This window comes from Scomber scombrus, chromosome 4 (assembly GCF_963691925.1).
Source record: "Scomber scombrus chromosome 4, fScoSco1.1, whole genome shotgun sequence".
NCBI lineage: Eukaryota > Metazoa > Chordata > Actinopteri > Scombriformes > Scombridae > Scomber > Scomber scombrus.
Window position 1 is genome coordinate 14649392 of NC_084973.1, and position 22287 is coordinate 14671678.

Here is a 22287-nt window from a genome sequence, read left to right on the forward strand (position 1 = left end):
CATAAATCATAAGGAGTGCTCATCAGAGAGCGTTGGTACAATAACACAACACAACACAAGGAAGGGGGCGCCCGGAAAAACAACATTTGGATAAAATGAATAATTCATCATTCCAACTTCACAACTACACAGCAATAAATAAAATTAAAGTCTTCAGATTTAACATACCATACAATTATTGGTACAAGAAAATACTGTTTTTCTATATGGCCTTTTTTATTCTTGATTGGATAGGTAATGCAAAGGGCTTAGTGTCTTACATGAATGATCTGCTTTGAAAAGGTTGCAGGTATCTGAGAAAATATCATGTTGAACAAAAACAGTATTGTGTGTATGGTCCCAGTGGAGAATGGGTCAGATTGTAGTTATATGAGAGTGTGAGTCTATTTTAAGACATAGAATTGCACAATATATATACGTGTGAATATTTATTATATTTGTATATGTTGACTGTTTGCAACATGTCCTGTACGCGGGTCCTGTGGGCAAACCATCTGTCATGCATCTGTGTCGTGTGTCCGCTCTGTCTGATCATCTATTCCCTCCGTTATCACACAGCAGGCTGGCTGTGCTCATTACAGCTTGTTTTTCTCTTTTCTCCCCATCTGGCTTGTCTTAATAAGACTGTATCAATATTAAAAGCCTTGAGCTTTAACCATGCGGTGACTCCACACAAGATTATGGCTGCAGCTGGAAGGTACATCCGTTCACTGAACAAAATTTTACTGAAGTCTCAATAAAATCTCAGAACCTGTGCAATTTTTCAGCTCTGTCATGTGAAATATTCAGAGAATAAATTCACAAAATTACTTAATATTAACTTTCAAGGATTGATCTAACGCATTGTGAAAAAGGGGTTTTCAAACATTATACCTAAAGAACATAAGCTAAAATGTGATTATTAGTGTTAAGGTATGTATGAACCAAGCCATTTGCACTCCTTGTTCACTGCTCCCTGGACTTCCTCTTGATTTATCTCCATTTTACCCCAGCTGATGAACATCATGCTGGGGTTACATGAGGACATTCGCCCTGGTGTCAGGCAACCGGAGACCCACTAGGCCTCCCCCCACAAGCACGGATGAGGCCATGAGGATGGGGATGGCCTTCGTGATGCCAACAAGGGAACCAAATATCAGATTCCCCAAGACTGCAGCCAACTTGCACAGAGCATTGCAGAACCCAAAGCCTGTCCCTCTGGATGAGGGGGGGAGAGACAGAAATATGTTAAAGTTGATTGAATCAGCTCTTTGTTTTTATGTAGAATGTCTGTCCATTGTATGGAAGTCAATAAGCAAGTCTAAACAACTATGTGCACTTTTGTCCCCTCACCTCCTATTAGTAGGGAAGGACTCAGTTGTGACCACATCCAGGGAGTTCCAGGCAGAGATGCTCAGGCCATTGTAAAGGCACAACATGAAAATCATCATGGACTCACTGGTGCCAAACCACAAGAAGAAACAGCTGATGCCTGACAGGACCATGGAGCCACCTGAACACAGAGAATGAGTTAGTGCAAGTCATTTATATAATGCTCAAAATTGCCTTTCATACTTGATGATGGATGCCACATCCATAGCATGAATCATTTCAACATCCTACAGTCAATATGAAAATCAATTACTCAAATGTGCTGTCACCCTCCTCCATTGACACGAACATGAACCTTCCCCATCTTTCTTACCTAACATGGACAGACGCCCAATTTTGTCCATGAGAAGGGCAGACACAATGTTGCCAGGCAGAACAGCTAGAGTCCCCAAAAAATTGATAAAGTAAACCCAGTAGGCACTGTAGTCATCATCAAACGTCATCTGGCATCCCATCTTGTTGTGGGTGAAAGTGCTGTTGATCACCTCTGTGCCATCGATCAACTTGGCTTCATCGATGTCTGCCCAGAGAACACAATAAATCACAATTTGGCAATAACAGCACATAGCAAATTACTGTTTTCTCCAATGTTTTCTGTGATTTTGTCTGCCAGTTTTCCCTTTTCACCATTTCACCTGGTTAATTTGAGAATCCAAAATGACAAAACGTGCTGCTTAATCTTTAATTTGAATATCTCACCTGTGTTAAAGAAGAATGCATCAATGAAAGTACAGTTACGGAAGAATGAGCCCACCGATGTAACATCATCAAAGAAGCAGTTACGAAAGGTTGAGTCAATAAAAGTGACGGACCTCAGCTTCATACTGATGAATCTGAAGAGACAAAGTAGCAATGGGCTTTCAATGTTTTATCACAGCATGTTATAGTAGTTATTATAGTTTAAAATCAGTGTAACTGCAGTGTGGTAACATTTAAACTGTTTAAACCCTAAATTAATATGTTTGCTTTGTTTAAATATGTTAAATCATAAGATCACAGATTAAAATTATAAACTGAACATAATCCATATAATTTTGCCTCCACTCATCCTGCATGTTAATTTACTAGTCCTACCGATCATTGACGAAGAGGCCATTTTTGTGGATCTGATTCTCCAGTGTGAAGTTGAAGGTGAAGTCTTCGATGCGTTCATTGTTGTGGATCTTTACTTTAGAGGCATAGTCATCTGCCTGAAGGTGTTTGATGACATCAGGGAACCAAACTGACAGGCCGTAATACCTGCAACCAACGGAACACATACTGCATCAGGACAGCAGGGAGTTATTTTGTCAATTGACCAGCTTAATAATGTTGATTTTGGACCAAAAACATGGACACACTCTTAAATGTGCAATCAGAGAAACAGAGAGGCAGACACACACGGCAGAAGGAGACACCTGTGGTTTTCTGTTTGATTTTAAAAGGTGTTTTTGTTTTAAAGGGTGTTTTTAATCCCTGGCTGCTTTCATTCCTATCCCTGCTTCCACTGAGACACCAATGGACCAGTATTGATCCACAGGACTATGATTGATTTCACGCAGCCACGCAACTTCTGCACAGCAGAGAAATCACAATGACAGAAATGCAATGTGGCTGCAAGCCTGACTGCCTTGTGCTATTATCTGAGCAAAGAAATTAGACTTGTCAGATTTTTCTATGACACAAATGAGATCAGAAAGCTCACCCGAATGACAGTGTGAACCACACTATGGCCAGCCGTATCATGTTTTCTCGCATAGGGTAGTTGAAACACTTCATGAGATTTATGTAGATCTAAAAAGACAAAAGACCAATTTTAGTTTATACATAATCAAAAGACAAATTCAGAATGGAATTAGTGGAAATAAATGAGTATAACAGCTGACCTTAAAATACAGTGAAATAGGAAAACGTTTACCCCATGTACTTCAGCCTTTATCCGAAAGAAAGCCTTGGAAACTGGATTTCCGGACTGTGACTCCATTTCCACCAGTTCATCTAACTGCTTTGGGATCTTGATTCTATTTACCTGGGAAATCAACCACAGGAAACACAATAATTACATTAGTAAAATATTACAGTGACATGACTCTAATTATGGATTACAGTATAGTGGGTCTCAATTCTATTTTAATTTTGCTTATCTATGTGGTCATCCCTCATTTCCAACTATATTGAAAGCAAACGATGACTGGATTGAACATCTAATCAGAATCAAGAAGGTGAATTTTAACAGGCGGTATTAAAGTACATGATCAATTCAAGAAACATGTCGACTAAGAGGCTTTCCCAAACTGCAGCTCATGCAGCAAATAATCCTGAATGACACAAAACAGCTTTCAGAAGCATCATGATTCAGATGTGATCCTGCACAGAGAATGTGTTAAAGCCTGTCCCAGTGGTGGCAGAATATAAGCCTCTTTGCTTCCTTAAGCATCCAGAAACCCAGCCAAGACAGCGCGCAGGAGAAACAAACACTCACAGTGAAGACTTTCTCCGGTTGCCCACGCGCTCTCATGTTGGTGTCGTGGATCTGTTTGAGGATCATCCAGGCTTCATCGTGCTTCCCCACCTGACAGGAGGGAAAGTGGGGGAGAGAGAAGACAAGATAAATTCATGCGATCAGCACCAGTCTCGCTTACTCAGAGATGGCAACCGTCTCCCATCCGCAATCATATACACTGCACATAAATACACTCCTTTGATTTCTCTGACATGGGCCAAAATCATGAGAGTCACGACAACAGTGACTCATTTTACTTCAAAGGGTAATTATCCTGCAGCAGAAAAACTACTGGCGCTGATCTTTAGGCTTCTATTTTGAGTTTTGGATGACTCACACTTTTTAGTCTGATGAAACATCTGTTGGGGAAATACTCTCCATTTGACTGTTGTATTATTATAAAGATGAAATTGATGTAAAATTGATAAGCACAGTTATTGACACTGACAGTGCCATATGGCTGCCTTCTTGAAGATACAACTGATGCTACAGATTCAGGAGATATCAGAACAATTTCAGTGTTGTTGAACTGTAACAATTCAGAAAAATCTGTTTACCTCAAGGTAAAATCTGGGACTTTCAGGCATGAAGGTAAGCGCCACCACAGCACACACACAGGGCAGGGCACAGACAACCACAAACACCCTCCAACTGTGAAACTGGTACGCTGAGCCCATACTGAAACTCCATCCTGTAAACAGTTGACAACCAGGTCAGATTAAGATGTTTGAAAAAGCAGAATTGGAAATTAATGCATTTAAATATTTGAAGATGTTACAAGTGCTTACAGCACTTAGAGATGACATGCACACTTCTAAAGCTGAATAAATAACTGTTGATCAAACTTCATTTAACTCCAATCATTAGCAAATGAAATCCTCAAATGCAACATAGTATCAATGCAACAATGCCATCAAGATGTCTATTTATAAAACAACAGACAAAGGACAACATGACTATTCATTGTCCAAAGTTGTCCAATGCTGCCTCCCTGTTTAGCTCTGTTTCTGGTCTTCACCAACTCCTGAGAAGAATAGATGGCTGTTTAGCTCCTGAGTGATCCAAAATGTTAACCAGCTAGTTTTGGGGTTGGACATGTAGCGCACAGTGGGTTTATGAGTGCTTTTCTTTTGGTGAAAATAGCTGCTTGCTGCAGACTAATGGCAGTGGACTTTTGGGCCTGAACTAAATCAATTAGTGAAAAAGTAAATGCAGAATGAGGCGATAATGCTGTATTTACAAGTAAGTTATTTCACATTGCATATCATTATACAATAGCATTTGATCCATTATTGATATAAGAATAAGATAAATCCTATAATTGCAATCAGGGTTTCTTATTACCATTGTAAATGCCCGTATATCGTATGTAATGTGCATGTCTAAATATTCTTGTTGAATGGTGGGGTTTTTTGTTGTTGATGGAGATTATTTGGGTTTGGTATGTTGTCATCATTTCAAAGATGATTTGGTGTGTTTTAAGCACAGCTAACTTAATGTTTGCCTTTTTTTTTGCTGATAAAGATGAAGCATGTGTTGGTATCCATTCAAAGATCCTGATCCTGAAAATAAGTGACAAAGCACTACAGGGAATATTTCTGGTGATAATTGCTTGTGTCTCGGACCAGACAACAAATCACAGTAAGTCTAATTCATGAATTATACACTAATGCTCAGCACACCATTTGAAACCAGCAGGTGGTTATTTACCCAATCTTCAATTCACAGGGGCATAATAAAAGCAAATATCGTTACTCAAATAGTCTTGAAACGATCCTTTGAGGGAGCACAAGTACTGTAGATACTACGGTATATCTTTATCAGAGGCAAGATTGGGCCATTTGATCTGAGAGGCTGAGTCTAAATGTTATGTATGAACCTATTGCGAATACAACAGCTGCAAATGAAAGACGGCATTTAAATTAGAGCACTCCACAGCCAGAGCAGAGTGATGTGTAAGCTCTGAGATGAATGGCTCTGCAGAGGGAGCAGAGAGAAGGGACGGGTTAATTGAATGTGTAGGAAAGGAATTGAGTGTTTTCTGCTAAGTTAAATCTTGTTGCACCTGATCTCAGCCCACAGGCACTCTTGCAGACTCATTAATCATTGTAACATGCACTACTCACATACACACACATGCGCACACACACACACACATACACACATATAGGAAATCTCACAAAAGGGGAGAGACGCACACACAGCCACACCAACACATAAAACTTGCACTGCCAGGGTAAAAAAAAGCACAGAAATTAATAACACGAATTATCATATGCACATGACGCTTATGCCATACTTCCACCCACAAATGCACACAAAAAAACACACACACAATTAGATTTTTGTTTCCCTTTTGAAATATGACACTTACTGTATCTTCTTGCATTTTCACAAAACTGTTTTGTGAAAATGGTTCAAATAAGTAAAGGTTTTTTGTTTTTTTTAATCATTCAGTGAATAAGGCAGGATGACTACTGTTTAAAGACATCTTAGAGATAGACATAATGAAAGATTTGAATTTAGCTTAGGTTGAAACAACAATCATGTTTTTCTCATACAATGCCTGACAAAAGATGTTTCCACATAGACCTAAACTATGTGGAAAATGTAAGACATTTCCTCTCCTCATATATGGGATGAGACTTTATATATACCAAATAAATCGAGGACCAGCCAGAATGCAATCACAAATGCATAATACAGATTTATAATATAGATAATCCAGATAATATAGATTTCTATTTGTGCTGTCATTGACTTCATTTTTTAGATTTTTTTGGGAGAGCAAACACAAAAAAGGGTTGCCATGTCAGTCGTGACCTCCCACCGCTCTCAACAGATCACGCCGCATGCAGATGCTGCTCCAAAGGGAACAGCACCATTATCCATCAACGTACTCCTCCAACGTACTCCTCCTCCTACGCCTATCCAAGGCGTAGGAGGGGAGTCAGGGCGTGTGGAAGGGGGGTTAACGCTAATGGTTATGCCAGGAAAAGACTGGTTAGAATTAATCTCACAGCGTATTAAAATCAGGCTTTGATAGCAATGCATATCAACAATTTTCAAATACGAGGTGGGTGTTTGTTATAAGTGATGGATGCATCCCACAAGAGACCAACAAGACGAGCATGTGTCAGGAGGGAGCAGTCAAAAAAACATTACAAAGGTAAACGTCTAGCAAAAACATCAAAAGGACAAAAGTAAAAAAGTAAAACTGGATTTTATTCCTTTTTATATTTGCTGTTGGTGAATTTATTAACACGACAATACAACACTGTACAAAACATGTATAAACATAATAAATGTGATGTTTTCATATACTGTACATGCAAGCAGGTTGTTACGGATAAACATTTTTTGTTGTTTTTTTCTGAGTAATAGCACACGTTATATGGGTGTGACAATAATATTGGTAATACTGTACATTACCAATGAGTCTATGATTGGGTTTCACCTCTCAGTGTCTTTGTTGGAGGTAATAAGATTAGGAGACTTTGTAGTCATTGTCTCGACTGTGTGTAGAGTCCCTTTATTTATTTATTTGTCTTTTTGTGTGTGTTTGAGTGTGTGTATCTGTGTGAACTGACTCAGAGAGAGAGAAATAAAGAGAAAAAGAGACAGAGTAACAGAGAGAGAAAAGGAAGGAGTTGTTCAGCAGTGATTGCCTTTTCTACAGAACTGTAGTGTGGCTTCCTGCCCCTCAGGGTTAGTGTTTCACTCATGCCATCGGAAATCTCATTACAGGGATTATGTACATAATTGACTAAGTCTATGGATGACTGAGTCAGCAGTGCTACACAACTCCCAGCTAGATAGATAGATAGATAGATAGATAGATAGATAGATAGATAGATAGATAGATAGATAGATAGATAGATAGATAGATAGATAGATAGATAGATAGATAGATAGATAGATAGATAGATAGATAGATAGATAGATAGATAGATAGATAGATAGATAGATAGATAGATAGATAGATAGATAGATAGATAGATAGATAGATAGATAGATAGATAAATAGCGCAGTAGAGTCTGCTGAGGGTATTTAATCTGTAGATCTGTAGATCTGAGCAGTGTTTAACGAGGTTACTCCAGTGGTGGGCTTGGTTGGCAGCCTGTAAACTCTTCAAATTCTGCTGTCAGTGTGATGAGGACCTGTGCCGAGCAGACCTCCTTCAGGGGTCCAGCTGTGAGTCTGTCAGGGGGCTTTTGGGAGACATTAGGAGTCAGCGAGTGGAAAAGATAAATGAGAGCTCTAATGGTGTATTAAACACCAGTGTTGAGGCACTCGTATCATACACTGTCACCAGTGTTTTCATTCAAAGACATAAAGGTATCTCTGCATGAGGCATTTGGCCACTTTTTGCCCACACATCACAGTGCTGTTGGTTACAGGCACTGCAGCACTACAGGGAAAACATAAAACCATCGGGTTGCCAGAGTATGTATGCAAGACACGTAATCCCTTCTCAGAGAAAGAGAGGCGGAGTGGTAGTGAGCAAAGAAAGGCCACTACCATCCCTTCAATACGATATCAGCAGATCTGACAGCAGAGTCTTTTCATGAAGACTTGTTCTGGTTTCAGAGGGTTCTGCAAGTCTTCACCAGTGTGCCTCTACACATCCATGTGAGCGGATATACAGCAGTGTGTGTATTTATTTATGTGTTTGTGAGCACCCTTCTGTGAAGAAAACTGGCAAGTGCCTCGTCAGAAACTGAATGGAATTTGCCATTGCCCTGCCTGTGTGTTCATGAGTGTGTGTGTGTGTGTGTGTGTGTGTGTGTGTGTGTGTGTGTGTGTGTGTGTGTGTGTGTGTGTGTGTGTGTGTGTGTGTGTGTGTGTGTGTGTGTGTGTGTGTGTGTGTGTTAACTGGAATGACCTCATACAGTGTCTGATGTTATTGCCTTCAATTTCCCTTGAAGAAGACCTGTGTGGCTGCAGCCCAGTATCATCCATGCCACTTACAGACAGAAATACACACACATACACAAACACACACACACACACACACACACACACACACACACACACACACACACACACACACTGTATCTCACTGACGTCACAGGTTGGCTAAAGCATGGTCTGGCCATAAATCACCTCTAGCTGTAGCTTTGTCCTATTAGAGCAAGGAGAAAAACCTAATTATGCTTGATCAAGAAGAACACTGCGGAGACAGAGAATGGAGAGAGTGGAGAGGTAATAAAAGGAAGGACGGAGTTAGACAGAGAGATGGGGAGAGTACAAAACAGGAGGAGAGGGGAGGCAGTAAAAGGAAAGGACAGTAGGTTAAAAAAAAGCAGGGAAGAAGTGTGAGGGGCTCGAGTGGGAGAAGAGGAAAAGAGAAAAGCTCATCCCCTTCTTTTTTTTTTGCTTTTCATGAAGAGTGCAGCTGATATCTGAAGCAGTATTGTCATAAATCACAGGCATCTCTCTCCCACAGGCCCACCATCACCCATTCTGCTCTATGGTATCCATGTGTATGTTAATCTCTTAACCTCTGCCTCTCCCTGCCTGCAGCCACTGAGAGCTATTAAGTGATTGATTGTCTGGCAGGGAAAATTTAACGTACAGCCACAGGGAGGTCTTACCGTTTTTTAACCTGTTTGTCAGGAGTTAAGCATAAAGTCACATTACCAGCTTATCATCAGTGTAAACTTTATCCTTTTAAGGCTTTCACACGAGATACATTTTTTTAGACATAAATTCACATATAACTATCAGACTTTTTGACAACCATCCATTTCAGAAATTCTCCATCCCTTTACATGTCTGCTGTTTAATTACAGAAAAACTAAAATCATTTCGCTCTTGGTGCAGCCACATTATAAACATGAACCCCCTGCCTAACACATGACCTAACCCAGACAGGTGTACATTATTTTTTCTAACCAATAAACTCACCATAGTGTGGTATGATGGCCCAGGCCATGGCCGATGCATAGATCTCACCAATCATCCAGAACATACACAGCCAGCTGAGGTGTTCGCCTCTTTTCTCTCTGGACAACACCTCTGCAAAGAAGGAGAAAACGATGGGCACAGCACCTCCTATCCTGCAAGGACCAGAGAGAACAGGAAAGTTAGTGGGAGGTGGGGAGGCTGGTAGAGACACAACCTAAATTAACTTAATCATATCCTACTGTTTTACAACTTTTATATTAATTATTCATTCATGGTTGGTTTTACATGCTTTGCCTTCCCCCGGTTATATGTTTGTGTTCATTCAGCTACAGGAATACAAGCCAGTGTCACAAAAACTGAGGAGCAATTAAATGTTAAACGCTAATAGCATAATGGATAATTTCATGCAGCATGTTTCATCTGTAGGCTAATGTTTTTGATTTTGTTTTTGTTTTTTTTATATATTTTTTTAATAAAAAAAATGTGATTGCTTTGATAGTAAAGTGGTTAAAATAAGCAAAAAATAAGAACACCTATTTTTTCTCCAAACAAAACACACAAAAAAACCCCAGTGGAAGGTATACTCATGATTCAAAGGCACAGGTCACACTGGCAGTTCGGACAGCCTTTTCAATTACTCCGAAGGTCTCTGGGGAGAGCGATGCAGATGCAATTACTGAATTAGCTCTTAAAAGAACAGTTACACTGCCAAAGAGGACAAAATAAATCACCAACTGCGCCACTAGGTCTCCTTTGTGAGTAGATGACACATTGTCTGCCTCTGCTAACATTTTAAATTTCAGACAGTCTGAAACATGTTTTGTTAATATCTATTCTGAGACTACGTATATTTAATTGTTGTTAATGCAATGAGAACATCACAGGGTGTTAATAGTTTTCATTGCATTGCAGTAGTAGGGAAGATACGTTACGAAAATTGATAGATAGGTAAAATGACTCTATGGTCAAATCAAAAACTACAGACTTTCTGTTGTAAAGGGAGAGAGGAGCATGCTTTCCTTTAAGTAATCATTAAAGGAAATTGCTCTCAGCTTTTTTCAATAACTATTCAGTGAAAGTCTGCCTCACAGTGATTAATTCTTTACTCTCATTGATTTCATTTTGGATAACCATTGTATGTGCAGAAAGTGTGACCATCCTGTTGCCAAGGAAAGTATGCCTTAAGGCGTCCCTGCCTTTGGATTTGGCTTGACGTTCACAAATCATTTAAAGTGACGGCTTGCCTTCCTCGTCGGCCCGAGAATGACCCTCACTGAATCAGACTTACCCAAAGCCCGCGACGAGACGGCAAACAAGGAAGAGGCCGTATCCCTGGACAAAAGATGACAGGAAGGCGAAGAAGCCGTTTGTGGACATGCAAATGAGGAGGCACTGTCTACGGCCCACTTTGTCAGACATCCCTCCCCAAAAGAACGCTCCAACCATCATCCCCAAGTAAACAACACTGCCTGGAAAGAGAAAGGGACAGAGAAGTCTGATTTTCATTTTCTTCAATATACAGTGCATTATCTAACATCTTTAAATTCTTGTATTTGTTTGTATGAGATTGTGTTTTTGGTATCAAGGATTAGACCGACCGTCATTTTGCTCATCAGATTTTGTATGTAAAGTAACAGATGAGTCATTCCCCACAAGCTTTTCACATATATTTTGCTACAATATCTTCAAAAAATATAAACATGCTCTTTAGGAACACTATTTAAACGTGCAAATACTGATTTATTTATTTTTTGGCCTCTTGATGCCAGTTGAAAAGTTCTTCTTTTGGTCTCATTTGATTCTGAGGGAAATGTCTGACTCTTTAGCTGCTTAATGTTCCACTGTTCACCAGCCAGCCATTCTGTCTGTCTGCCATTTGGTGCTGTGCAGCTAGTTTTTGTCTCTGAAAACACCAGCCCACTGCCGCTGAAAACCACATTGAGAGCATTTAAAAAAAACCACAACAGTAAATTTGTAGGCCTGAAAACCAAAGAATGAACTGAAAGAGACTATAAAACGTTGTAGAGATGAGAGGGACTGCACAGTTGTGGATCGAGTGGCCCTTTTCACAGAAAGTGATCATGTGATCCCGTGTTAATATAAAAATATTGATTATAGACACGTAAACATGTTACTAAAGTTACAGACATGCACACCAGAGAGATTTCCAGGACATTCTCTGCTGTAAGCTGCTATTTTAAATAAAGCATTTCAGCCACAGAACAATTATGCCTCGCTCAAAGGCATGGTGGTATAAGACCAATGACAAGATGAATACATACTCACTGATGTGAATGTGAAATTAGAATGCAGCATTGTGAAAATGTCTCAGCCTAAGTGGTCAAAGCCACCTAACACTGCACTCAGCCAAGAAGTGTTTTAGTGTTTTACTTGTGCCCTCTAAATCTGCCTCCGCTGGCAAATGGGGAAGTGAAAAATTAAAATATGGAACAACATTAAGCTTTAGCCTCCATTACTGCTGGATGGACATCAGTGAATTGGACGTTATGTTGAATGACTGTCTCCGTATGGAATGCTAAATTTAAAGATGATTTTGCTGTTTTAAAAAGTTAAAAATAGAGTACCGTCACATGCAATTGCTGATATCAAAATGTTTCATAGCTGAATAAATATCTTTTCAGTCTGGCTCCTCATACATACACACACAAACACAAACACAAACACAAACACACACACACACACACACACACACACACACACACACACACGCATGCATACACATTCCCAGATGTTACAATTACAGATGAAAGAACATTTTCATCATCACCTGTAATTCAAATCTCTATGAGACAAAAAAATGTTTTAAAAGAGATCTACTGCATAGCGTTCCCACTACTCTAACAGGATCCCAAAAATCAGTGCACTGACTGATGACAATGAGCCTGAAACCCAATGAGGAAAACCCTCAGCTATTGTAACACACTCTAGCTTTGATGAGTAAATACAGAGTGTAAAGGACTGAAAACAGGCTCTGATCAATGAGGAGACAAATGTGAACAGTAATGCAGGGTGACTTTACAAAAGGGCCCTCTGCTCTCTTTTAATCTCTCTCATCACACATGGGATCAATGCTCCAACAAAACAGCATTGATTTTTCTCACTGATCATCATGATTCTGCTCTGGAGAGTGAGGCCTATTATTGCTGCTTTAGTCTACATTGTATGTGGCATTGTGTGGTTAGCAACCTTCATGGACATATAGTATCTGCTGCAAACCAACAGGATTTTTCTCCATTCAGAAATCTGTTTTTGAGGTTTCTGTCTGAGCCTACTACAAAGTGAATAGTTTATTGAACAGATAATACCAGATAATATTACACCAATGTGTTGTCCTCCTTTGTATCCAGAAATGTGCAGACATATTAAGAAGGTATTTGTATTTAAAATTTGACACAAAAAGAAGAGAAGAGAGCTGCAGTCACATGTGCATATACACACGTGGACAAAATTGTTGGTACCCCTCTGTTAATGAAAGAAAAATCCACAATGGTCACTGAAATAACTTGAAACTGACAAAAGTAATAATAAATAAAAAATTACTGAAAATTAACCAATGAAAATCAGACATTGCTTTTGAATTGTGATTGAACAGAATAATTTACAAAAACAAACTAATTAAACAGGCCTGGACAAAAATGATGGTACCCTTAACTTAATATTTTGTTGCACAACCTTTTGAGGCAATCACTGCAATCAAACGATTTCTGTAACTGTCAATGAGACTTCTGCACATGTCAACAGGTATTTTGGCCCACTCCTCATGAGCAAACTGCTCCAGTTGTCTCAGGTTTGAAGGGTGCCTTCTCCAGACGGCATGTTTCAGCTCCTTCCACAGATGTGGGACCGAGGATTTAGATCAGGGCTCATAGGCCACTTCAGAATAGTCCAATGTCTTGCTCTTAGCCATTCTTGGGTGTTTTTAGCTGTGTGTTTTAGGTCATTATCCTGTTGGAAGACCCATGACCTGCGACTGAGACCAAGCTTTCTGACACTAGGCAGCACATTTCTCTCCAGAATGCCTTGATAGTCTTGAGATTTCATTGTATCCTGCACAGATTCAAGACACCCTGTGCCAGATGCAGCAAAGCAGCCCCAGAACATAACCGAGCCTCCTCCAGGTTTCAAAGTAGGGACAGTGTTCTTTTCTTGGTATGCTTCATTTTTGCGTCTGTGAACATAGAGCTGATGTGCCTTGCCAAAAAGCTCCAGTTTTGTCTCATATGTCCAAAGGACATTCTCCCAGAAGCTTTGTGGCTTGTCAATATGCATTAAACCTTAAACTTCTGAATAATATGTGCAACTGTAGTCACAGGAACATCAAGCTGCTTGGAGATGGTCTTATAGCTTTTACCTTTAACATGCTTGTCTATAATTTGTATTTCTAATCTCCTGAGACAACTCTGTCCTTCGCTTCCTGTGGTCCATGTTCAGTGTGGTACACACCATGTCACCAAACAGCACAGTGACTACTTGTCACCCTTTAAATAGGCAGACTGACTGATTACAAGTTTGAAGGCACCTGTAATGCTAATTAGAGGGCACACCTTAGTTTAACATTTCCCTATGGTCAAATTATTTTCAATATTTTCTAGGGGTGCCATCATTTTTGTCCAGGCCTGTTTAATTAGTTTGTTTTTTAAAATTATTCTGTTCAATCACAATTCAAAAGCAATGTCTGATTTTCATTGGTTAATTTTCAGTAAATTTGTATTTATTATTACTTTTGTCAGTTTCAAGTTATTTCAGTGACCATTGTGGGTTTTTCTTTCATTAACAGAGGGGTACCAACAATTTTGTCCACGTGTGTATGGAGCCTGCCATAGGGACACTTTGTTCATCCCATTGTAATAAACTTAATAGTAAGATGCATTTCCTTTCTGTAATGTCTGCAGTCAGGTCACTTCTCCTCTGCTGTGAGCAGATATCTGTTTGCTTCAGGGGACAAAACCCGACTATCTGTCACATTCGGCAGCCATCTAGATACTCCCCTGAAGGTGCCATAAATTCAATTCTAGTCTTCAGTCTTCAGTCTTCAGTCTATGCACAGTTCACATTTGCTTCATTAGGAAGAGGGTAGATAGGGTGCACAGGGAGACTGCACAGGCAAACACCCACTGGCCTCCTATTAAAAGTCATGCATCCAAATATCCAGAGGCCCTTTCATTTTTTGCAGCAACTTTCCAAACAATCAACTTTGTTTTTTGTGGAATTTTTTTTAGCTTTCTTGGCAAAAAACATTACAAAAAAGAACCTCCCATTCCTGCTACTTCAATGCCCATACAAAGAAGAGAGCAATAAAAACAGTTGACTAATGAGTACATCTCTCACAGGACAGTTAATTACATAATTAATTTATTGATGTTCTGTCTAGCTTGCACGGCATCTCGGAGCATGATGTCAGCAGTGTCCGTGCCAGCAGAGGGGAGAAAAGTGTACTGTTGTGTGAGTCATATACTGTAATTCAAAAGTAACACAGGCTTCCTCTTACAAATTCAGGTCTGTCTCATCGCTAAAAGACTAAAAGCCAGTTTGTGCGTCATTAACCTGTCAGGTCAAAAAAAAAGTCCTCAAGAAGGATTTCTTTGTAATGTGTTTATCACAGTCACACTTCTCTTTGAGCGTGATGACATAGTGATACATTTCCAGGAACAACACTGCAGCAAAATGTTCATTTAAAAGCTGCTCACAGAACTCACCAATGACACAGTAATGGAGACACTGTGAGCAGTTAGGAAACCTATTTGTGGCACATGCACTTATATTTCCCTCGTGCTGTAACTTCATGAGTACACATTTAAAGAAATATTTCAACATTACATTAGACTGACGCTACTGCCAGTCAAGGGAACATTTTCAACATGATAAAGCTGGACAAGCGCTTTAGCTGGGCTATACATGTAGGTCCTCTCCTATGCTTTCAAACTAAGAAGAGGAATGAAATCAATAGACTTCATCTCAGTTCCGCCTCATTTCAGGAGTGAAAATGCTAAAAGATGGACTGTAAAAGCTTGGTTTCTTATGTACACTTTCTGATGTACTAATTAGACACATTAGAAACAAGACTCCTTGAATGGTTGCCAGCTTGTACATGCATCTCATTGAAGATGCGGCTGAATTTGGACTTGATGACCCATATAGACTCTGAGCACCATCAGAAAATGACAGTGTGTCAGGAGAGCTCTCAGGCAGAAGCAAAAGGTTTTGCCCCATGACGCTGTGTTGAGATGTCAAAACACATCTCCAGGAATGGTTAATATTCAGCAACATCATAGGCACATTCTAAACACAAGACAAATTCTAAGGAGGGGGATGGTTGAGGCTGAGACGTGTAGCAAAATACTCCCACAATCACACAAACACACACACAACCAAAGAATAAATTTAATTTATCCATTAAAATATGACAAATACATTTGATGTATTTTGATGTTGCCAAAGTATCCACTGGGGAACTACATAAAGGACAGGAAATTCAAAAATGTAAATGTATACAGTAACAAGCACAAATGCAAGCGAATGAAATAAGTGAGCAGCAAAAGAAAGAGCAAAACGCAATAAAGGGGATGACAAAAGCAAGAAAAAGGTAATGAGGGAGGAGAGTTCAATAATTGCCAGATAGGGCGAGAGAATGAGAGGGAAGAGGGGAGGAAGGTGAAGGCCCTTGTGCAGTGTTTTCTGTCCTGTCAAATCCCGAGGAGCCCCCTGAGAGCCGTGGGAGCGCAGAGCTGCATCACGACCTCTTCTCTGATTTCATGCTTTGATGCTCTTTGCTCTTAGCGGTGCAAACTGTTTCAGTGTCGCGCAAAACACCCGTCCTGTTTTATTCATAATGATGATGCTATCATACAACGGCGTGCTTAGTGCGCGCTATGGTTATGCTATGGTACCTCTCTCTGTTTGAATTTTTTCTTCTTCTACTCCTTCTATCAGTCTCTTCATTGCTACTTTGATCTTATTTTATCTTGTCTCCTTTTCCCTCAGCTATCTTTCTCTTTCACACTGTGCCTCTTTCCCCTACCTCTCCTCTATTTCTCTTTCTCTCAGCTTGTGTCCTCTTCTATTGCTTTCCAATTTCTTGGCTTGCTTCTCATTTCCCTTCCCCATTTCTACTCCTTTTTACCCCTGTTCCTCTTTTCTCCCTCTCATTTGTTTGCCTTAGTTTCCTCTTTGCTCGCACTGTCATCAGCTCCTTTACACTGAGCAGCATGTAATCACGTTTGTACTACATCGTGTCAGTTTGATCGGATTCATGCCCCCGTCTTCTGCCACCTCCGCAAAAAAAGAGATTGGAGCTTTTTGTCATATTTAAGTCATATCAGTGGGGGCAGGATTTCAATGAAATCTATATGAAAGTAACCTATTGTAGGGCTTAAAGTGGATGGTTTAAAATGACTCACTCAGCATCAGTAATGATCCAACCTTCATAACATTAAAGACTGTTGATAATTTGTGTGAAATATAGTGATGCCATGAACCCCTGATAAGAGCGAGCAGTTAGACATGGTTTACTTGTGGCTGATATTGCTGGTGGCAGCAGGTTTGGTCCATACACGCTCACACACACATTCAGTCCTGTCACACACTTCCCCACCCTCCTTTCCTCTCCCACATACAAACACAGACACACATTCCTACACAATGTGGAGCTGCACTACTCAAGTAGTGTAATCTCCGCAGTGACGCTGCGATCTTACTGCAGTTTAGCCATGCTCAGCTGCCCCTGGACCACGAAGTCCCACACAGCCTGCCAGCTGGCTCATACAGACAGGGAGAAAGAGGGGGAATGAGGGGAAAAGGAAAGAGACAAAGAGGAAGAAAGAGAAATGGAGCCTGAGAGGAGAGAACAAGTGAAGCTGGGAAACAAAGAAGCAAAGGTACAAGAGATCAGAATATGAGAAAGTAAGGATGAAAAGAAGAAAACAATAGAGCAGTGCGGAAAAAAAGAGGAGGGGGAAGTCTTGAAAGTAGAGAGGGAGAGGTGGCTGTTAAAGGAAAACAAAGAGTTTCGAGAGTCAGAGAGAGAAATGAGCGGAGTCTCAGCAGGGAAAAGATAGCCTTTGAGAACAAATAAATAATGATAGGGTGATGTGCTCCTATTGTCTGTTGTGTCTGAGATGATAGCTAAGCCTCTCCCTCACACTGTTAGTGTTCTGAATAACACCAATCTGAAACCTCTCTGTTCCAATCCACCCACACCTCTCATCCCATTACTCCTCTTTAACTTGGCAATCTCTGTGCTTCAAAGCTGTCCCTCCTCCTCTCCTCTCCCCTGTTCATCACACATATTGCATCTAACAGCAACTGCTTTCGCTCCTGCTTCCTTCTAACATCATCCACTCTTATTTAAAATATTTACAGTATTTCACCCGACAGTCCACCCCAACTCTCCATCCTTCATTCCCATGTAGCATTAAAGATTCCTGTGAGATGGGGATACTGGTAGGACCAAATTGAATTCTGTAATCTAATCAGCATTTTAGTCATCCATCCTATTCAGGCCTTTGCATTTTTCATACTGCATTATCGCATTATGCTCAGCTCAGTCTGTGCAGCTTGCCTCTGTCTCTGCCTGTTATGTGATTAATGGAGCTGCACAATGCAACAATGATGGGAGTCCAGCTCAGGTGGAACTAACCAAACACCAAATGGCTATTTTCAAAATATGTGATGAAATGTTTAAGGGTAGGAAAATTAAAAATTATCCCTCTCTCTCTCTCTATATATATATATATATATATATATATATATACACACATATACACACATATGTGTGTGTGTGTGTGTGTGTGTGTGTGTGTGTGTGTGTGTGTGTGTGTGTGTGTGTGTGTGTGTCTGAATTTTACAAGTAGTCAAAATTTCAACTCTGGCAACCAAGACTTGTCATGGATAATTTGCGTTAGTTTCAGATTTCAGTTGAACTTTGGATGGAAGTGTTCTCAATACAAAGATGGATCACTGCAGTATGTGTGATGATCTCTCCTTTCATCCCACTGCTCGGCTGTTGCAGTTGAGCTCATAGGAGTTAGTTTTACAATCATGTATTGTAATCGGCAATCATTCCTTGAGTGGGGGTAGGGGTTAACACTCCAGTGGGATCATTATACAAATGCTAATATGACAAGCCAATTAAAAACCTGGTTACACATATACATGATTTTATAGAAGAAATATAGATGGGAAATGAGATCTCTCTGATCCCATACCCCAAATTATGAGTTTTTCATATACAGTAAGTAACATTAAAGAAACCATGTTTGTGGCATGCATTGGTAGCCTCCTGGTTAAGAAACAAGCCACATAACTGCAACATCCACAGCTGGATTCCAGCAGCAAATCTTGTAGCTTGGTGTTCCCCATCTTTTTATCCCCTGATTTACTCTTCTCTGAAGTATTGCTACCTAATAAAATCATGAAATTCCCAGAATATATATGTAAACTCAGAAACCTGGCTAGCTTTACCTGCAGGCTAAGCATGTGGGTGCTAAAAATCCCTCCCATCCCCACCCCAAGATCACAATACCTGCCATGCAACCACAACCAGTCACCACAACACACAATTGCACAACCAAGTCACTACAGTGCAGCAGCAACAAGTTTATAATCCCTCACTGGCTTCCCACCCATTTACCTACCAAATGTCTTAAATTAGACATAAGGCCACATTGGAGGTACCCCGCCAGGAACAGTAACCTGGTCTGTGAAATGGTGGCGGTTTAACCCTTGTGCCCCCTAAAAGCCTACAGTATCTCCATCATCAGACTCATAAAGACTGTCACGTATTGTGAATCTGTCATTGTAAAATAAGAGCCTTTTATTCAACTTGGTTGAATAAAAGTTATACAAAATAAAGTCTACCCTAATCAACCCACAGATTGAACTGGCTGCTGTTTATTTCTGCACTTCAAGGCAATAAAATATTGCCATGGCACCTGTAAAACACAGACTCACTTAATTTTGCTGGCCATAATTAAGTGTAATTACTCTGGAAAACTCCTAATGGATACCAACAAGGTCATAGTAATCATGTAGGCCTTGCTCAGACATCCACACACAAATACACACAAACACATACACACTAATCATGTTCACCTCAACAGGGAGGAGCCTCAGGGCAATCAGTAGAAGAAAGGAGAGGAGAATGGGGGAGGATGGTAGAAGAAAAGAGAGGCACATAAAGAATATAGGGAGAGAGGGAGGGACAGGGGGTGAGGGATGGAGTCACGAACAAGGGGAAGCAGAGCGTAGAGCACGAATGCCTGCAGGACCTTACTTGACTAGAAAAGGAGATAAGAGTTTACATGGATACTTGGAAAGAGACAAAAAGATGAAGGTGTACCACACACAACTTCTTGTGAGGATTTCACACAGCGGAAGTGGAAACCCCACACAGACATATGTTAACAAACGATTTCATCACATCGAAATAATAGGCACTTTATATGTATACTTTGTAGAAGAGAAATCTATGTATGTTGTCCCGCAAAAATGTAGTGAAGCATTCATTTTGTTAATTAAATGGTCAAATGAACAACCAATGAATAATCAAAATTGTGAGAAGTAAAAATATGATAATGACATTTTGAACATGACAGGGAGTTTAAATATCTTGCTTTACAGATATTCTAATGTAATCCAAATATTTCATACTTTCCTACAACAAACCATTCTCAAACCCTGCCCTATCAATTGTGCATCAGATGTTGCAGTGATATGCAGTTGATATATTGTCATGTCTCACTGTGGCAGTTAGTATCTAAGGGCTGTGCGCCTGATTTAATGTCCTCGCCACTCTGGTACTGACACAGTGAGTCAGCCCCTGTACACAGCTCCATGGTGATGGATTATACACCTGCAGCCACTGGAACTGCTGGACTCCTGCTCAACACACAGATCACACAGGGAATACTAGCTACCCTCTTAATCCTGACACAGATACCAGTGGACCGAAACTATAGGATAAAGTGTGACATGCACAGTTCAAACACATTGCACTAATCCAATCTTTTTTATGGCCTGGTTCTACACTATATGGTAACCCAAATTGTGATAAGATAATGGAACATGAAATATAAAAATATAATGTGCACTTGGGTTTGATTGTTTGATAATGGAGGAAGCTGTGTCTAAATTATTTAATATGCAGTTAAAGTATGTACTGGGTAATGTAAATACTCACTATATAAAATGCAGTATGCATCTTGCACTACTTACTGTAAAAATCTGACATTATATCCAAGAGAAGGCAGCCACAAAAAAATAACTTTGTCACTTATAAAGGTAGCTCTTCTGCGGTATCACAATAGTTGGGATTTTGTTGTTTGCCTGTTTGCATTTTGTGGGAGGGAACTTTATTGGGCATCTTACAGTCTATATTGGTGTTGCAATTAGACAGTATGCATATTAGCCATTAGACCCCAAACTTGGGATGTCACTTTTTCTGCTTTGTTGGTTTTCTGATTAGAAAATATCCTCTGATCAAGTAGTTTCTGTCAGAATTAAAATTACAGTATGTAACACTTTTAATAGCCTAGGGACCATTGGCTAGTCACCTAATGTTTCTGTTCATTTTCAGTTCATACTCATACCTTTTAAATATTAAAGTTGCATACTAAAATTTCAAGTATGGAGACTTTGATGTCAGGTCATTGCCACAATTCAACATAAACACAATGGAAGATATATAATCATGAATGGATAAAAATCCTTGAAAACAAATCAAATATATACTTTGCATCAGTTCCTGTTAACACTAAGTAATGCATGCACACTCACCAATATTCACACACTCACACACACACACACACACACACACACACACACACACACACACACACACACACACACACACATAGGTTCCCTTACCTAGCCATCCCGAGCTGGAGTTGGGTACACACATGTCTGTCTCTGCGCTGGGAAGTACAAAGCCCACCACGAACACCTCCACCCCATCTGACATGAGAGCCAGCCCGAGCACCAGGAACAGCTGCCACTGGAACCTCCCATGGCCACACTCTTGGATGATCAGCTCATATTGTTGGGCCAGCTCCTCCTCATCAGCCTGTCTCTCCTGCTCCAGGTCCTTACGGTCCCTTGTTGCGTCTGACATCGGTTGCCCCAGTGCCACCTGGCCCTCCTTATGCTTCCTATCTCCCGCCGAAGGGATCCCCTGGTACTCGCCCTCATAGATCTCATCCTCATCATCGTGGCCTTCCGTGGCATCACTGGAGCCCTCCTCATTGTCATTGTCATTGTCTCCGGCCTGCCTAGGGGGGTTCCTGTAGAAATCCTCATCTTCATCCAACTCATCCTCAAATTTGGTATAGTTGCGCTGGGATGAATACTCATCTGTGGCACGGTCCACCGCCTTGTTGACTTTCTTTGCTGCATGCCGCTTAGCCTCCTTGACCATGCCCTTGGCCCCTTTAACCAGGGAAGTCCTGTTATTGTATGTGTCCTCCATCCTGGCTCCACCGGTAGGTCTTCACAGGGTTTTAGAGGATAC

General features: G+C 40.4%; 1 protein-coding gene across 1 annotated transcript; it reads right to left on the reverse strand.

The window, feature by feature from the left end:
- Positions 1-1013: 1013 nt before the first annotated feature.
- On the reverse strand, positions 1014-22245 carry sv2ca (synaptic vesicle glycoprotein 2Ca). The gene is made up of 12 exons (XM_062417211.1): positions 21648-22245; positions 11053-11233; positions 9765-9916; positions 4411-4544; positions 3833-3922; positions 3269-3379; positions 3056-3144; positions 2446-2610; positions 2071-2204; positions 1685-1891; positions 1333-1492; positions 1014-1197 (listed from the first exon to the last, which is right to left on the reverse strand). The coding sequence occupies exons 1-12, from the start codon at positions 22243-22245 to the stop codon at positions 1014-1016; spliced, it is 2205 nt and encodes a 734-aa protein (XP_062273195.1).
- Positions 22246-22287: the final 42 nt, after the last annotated feature.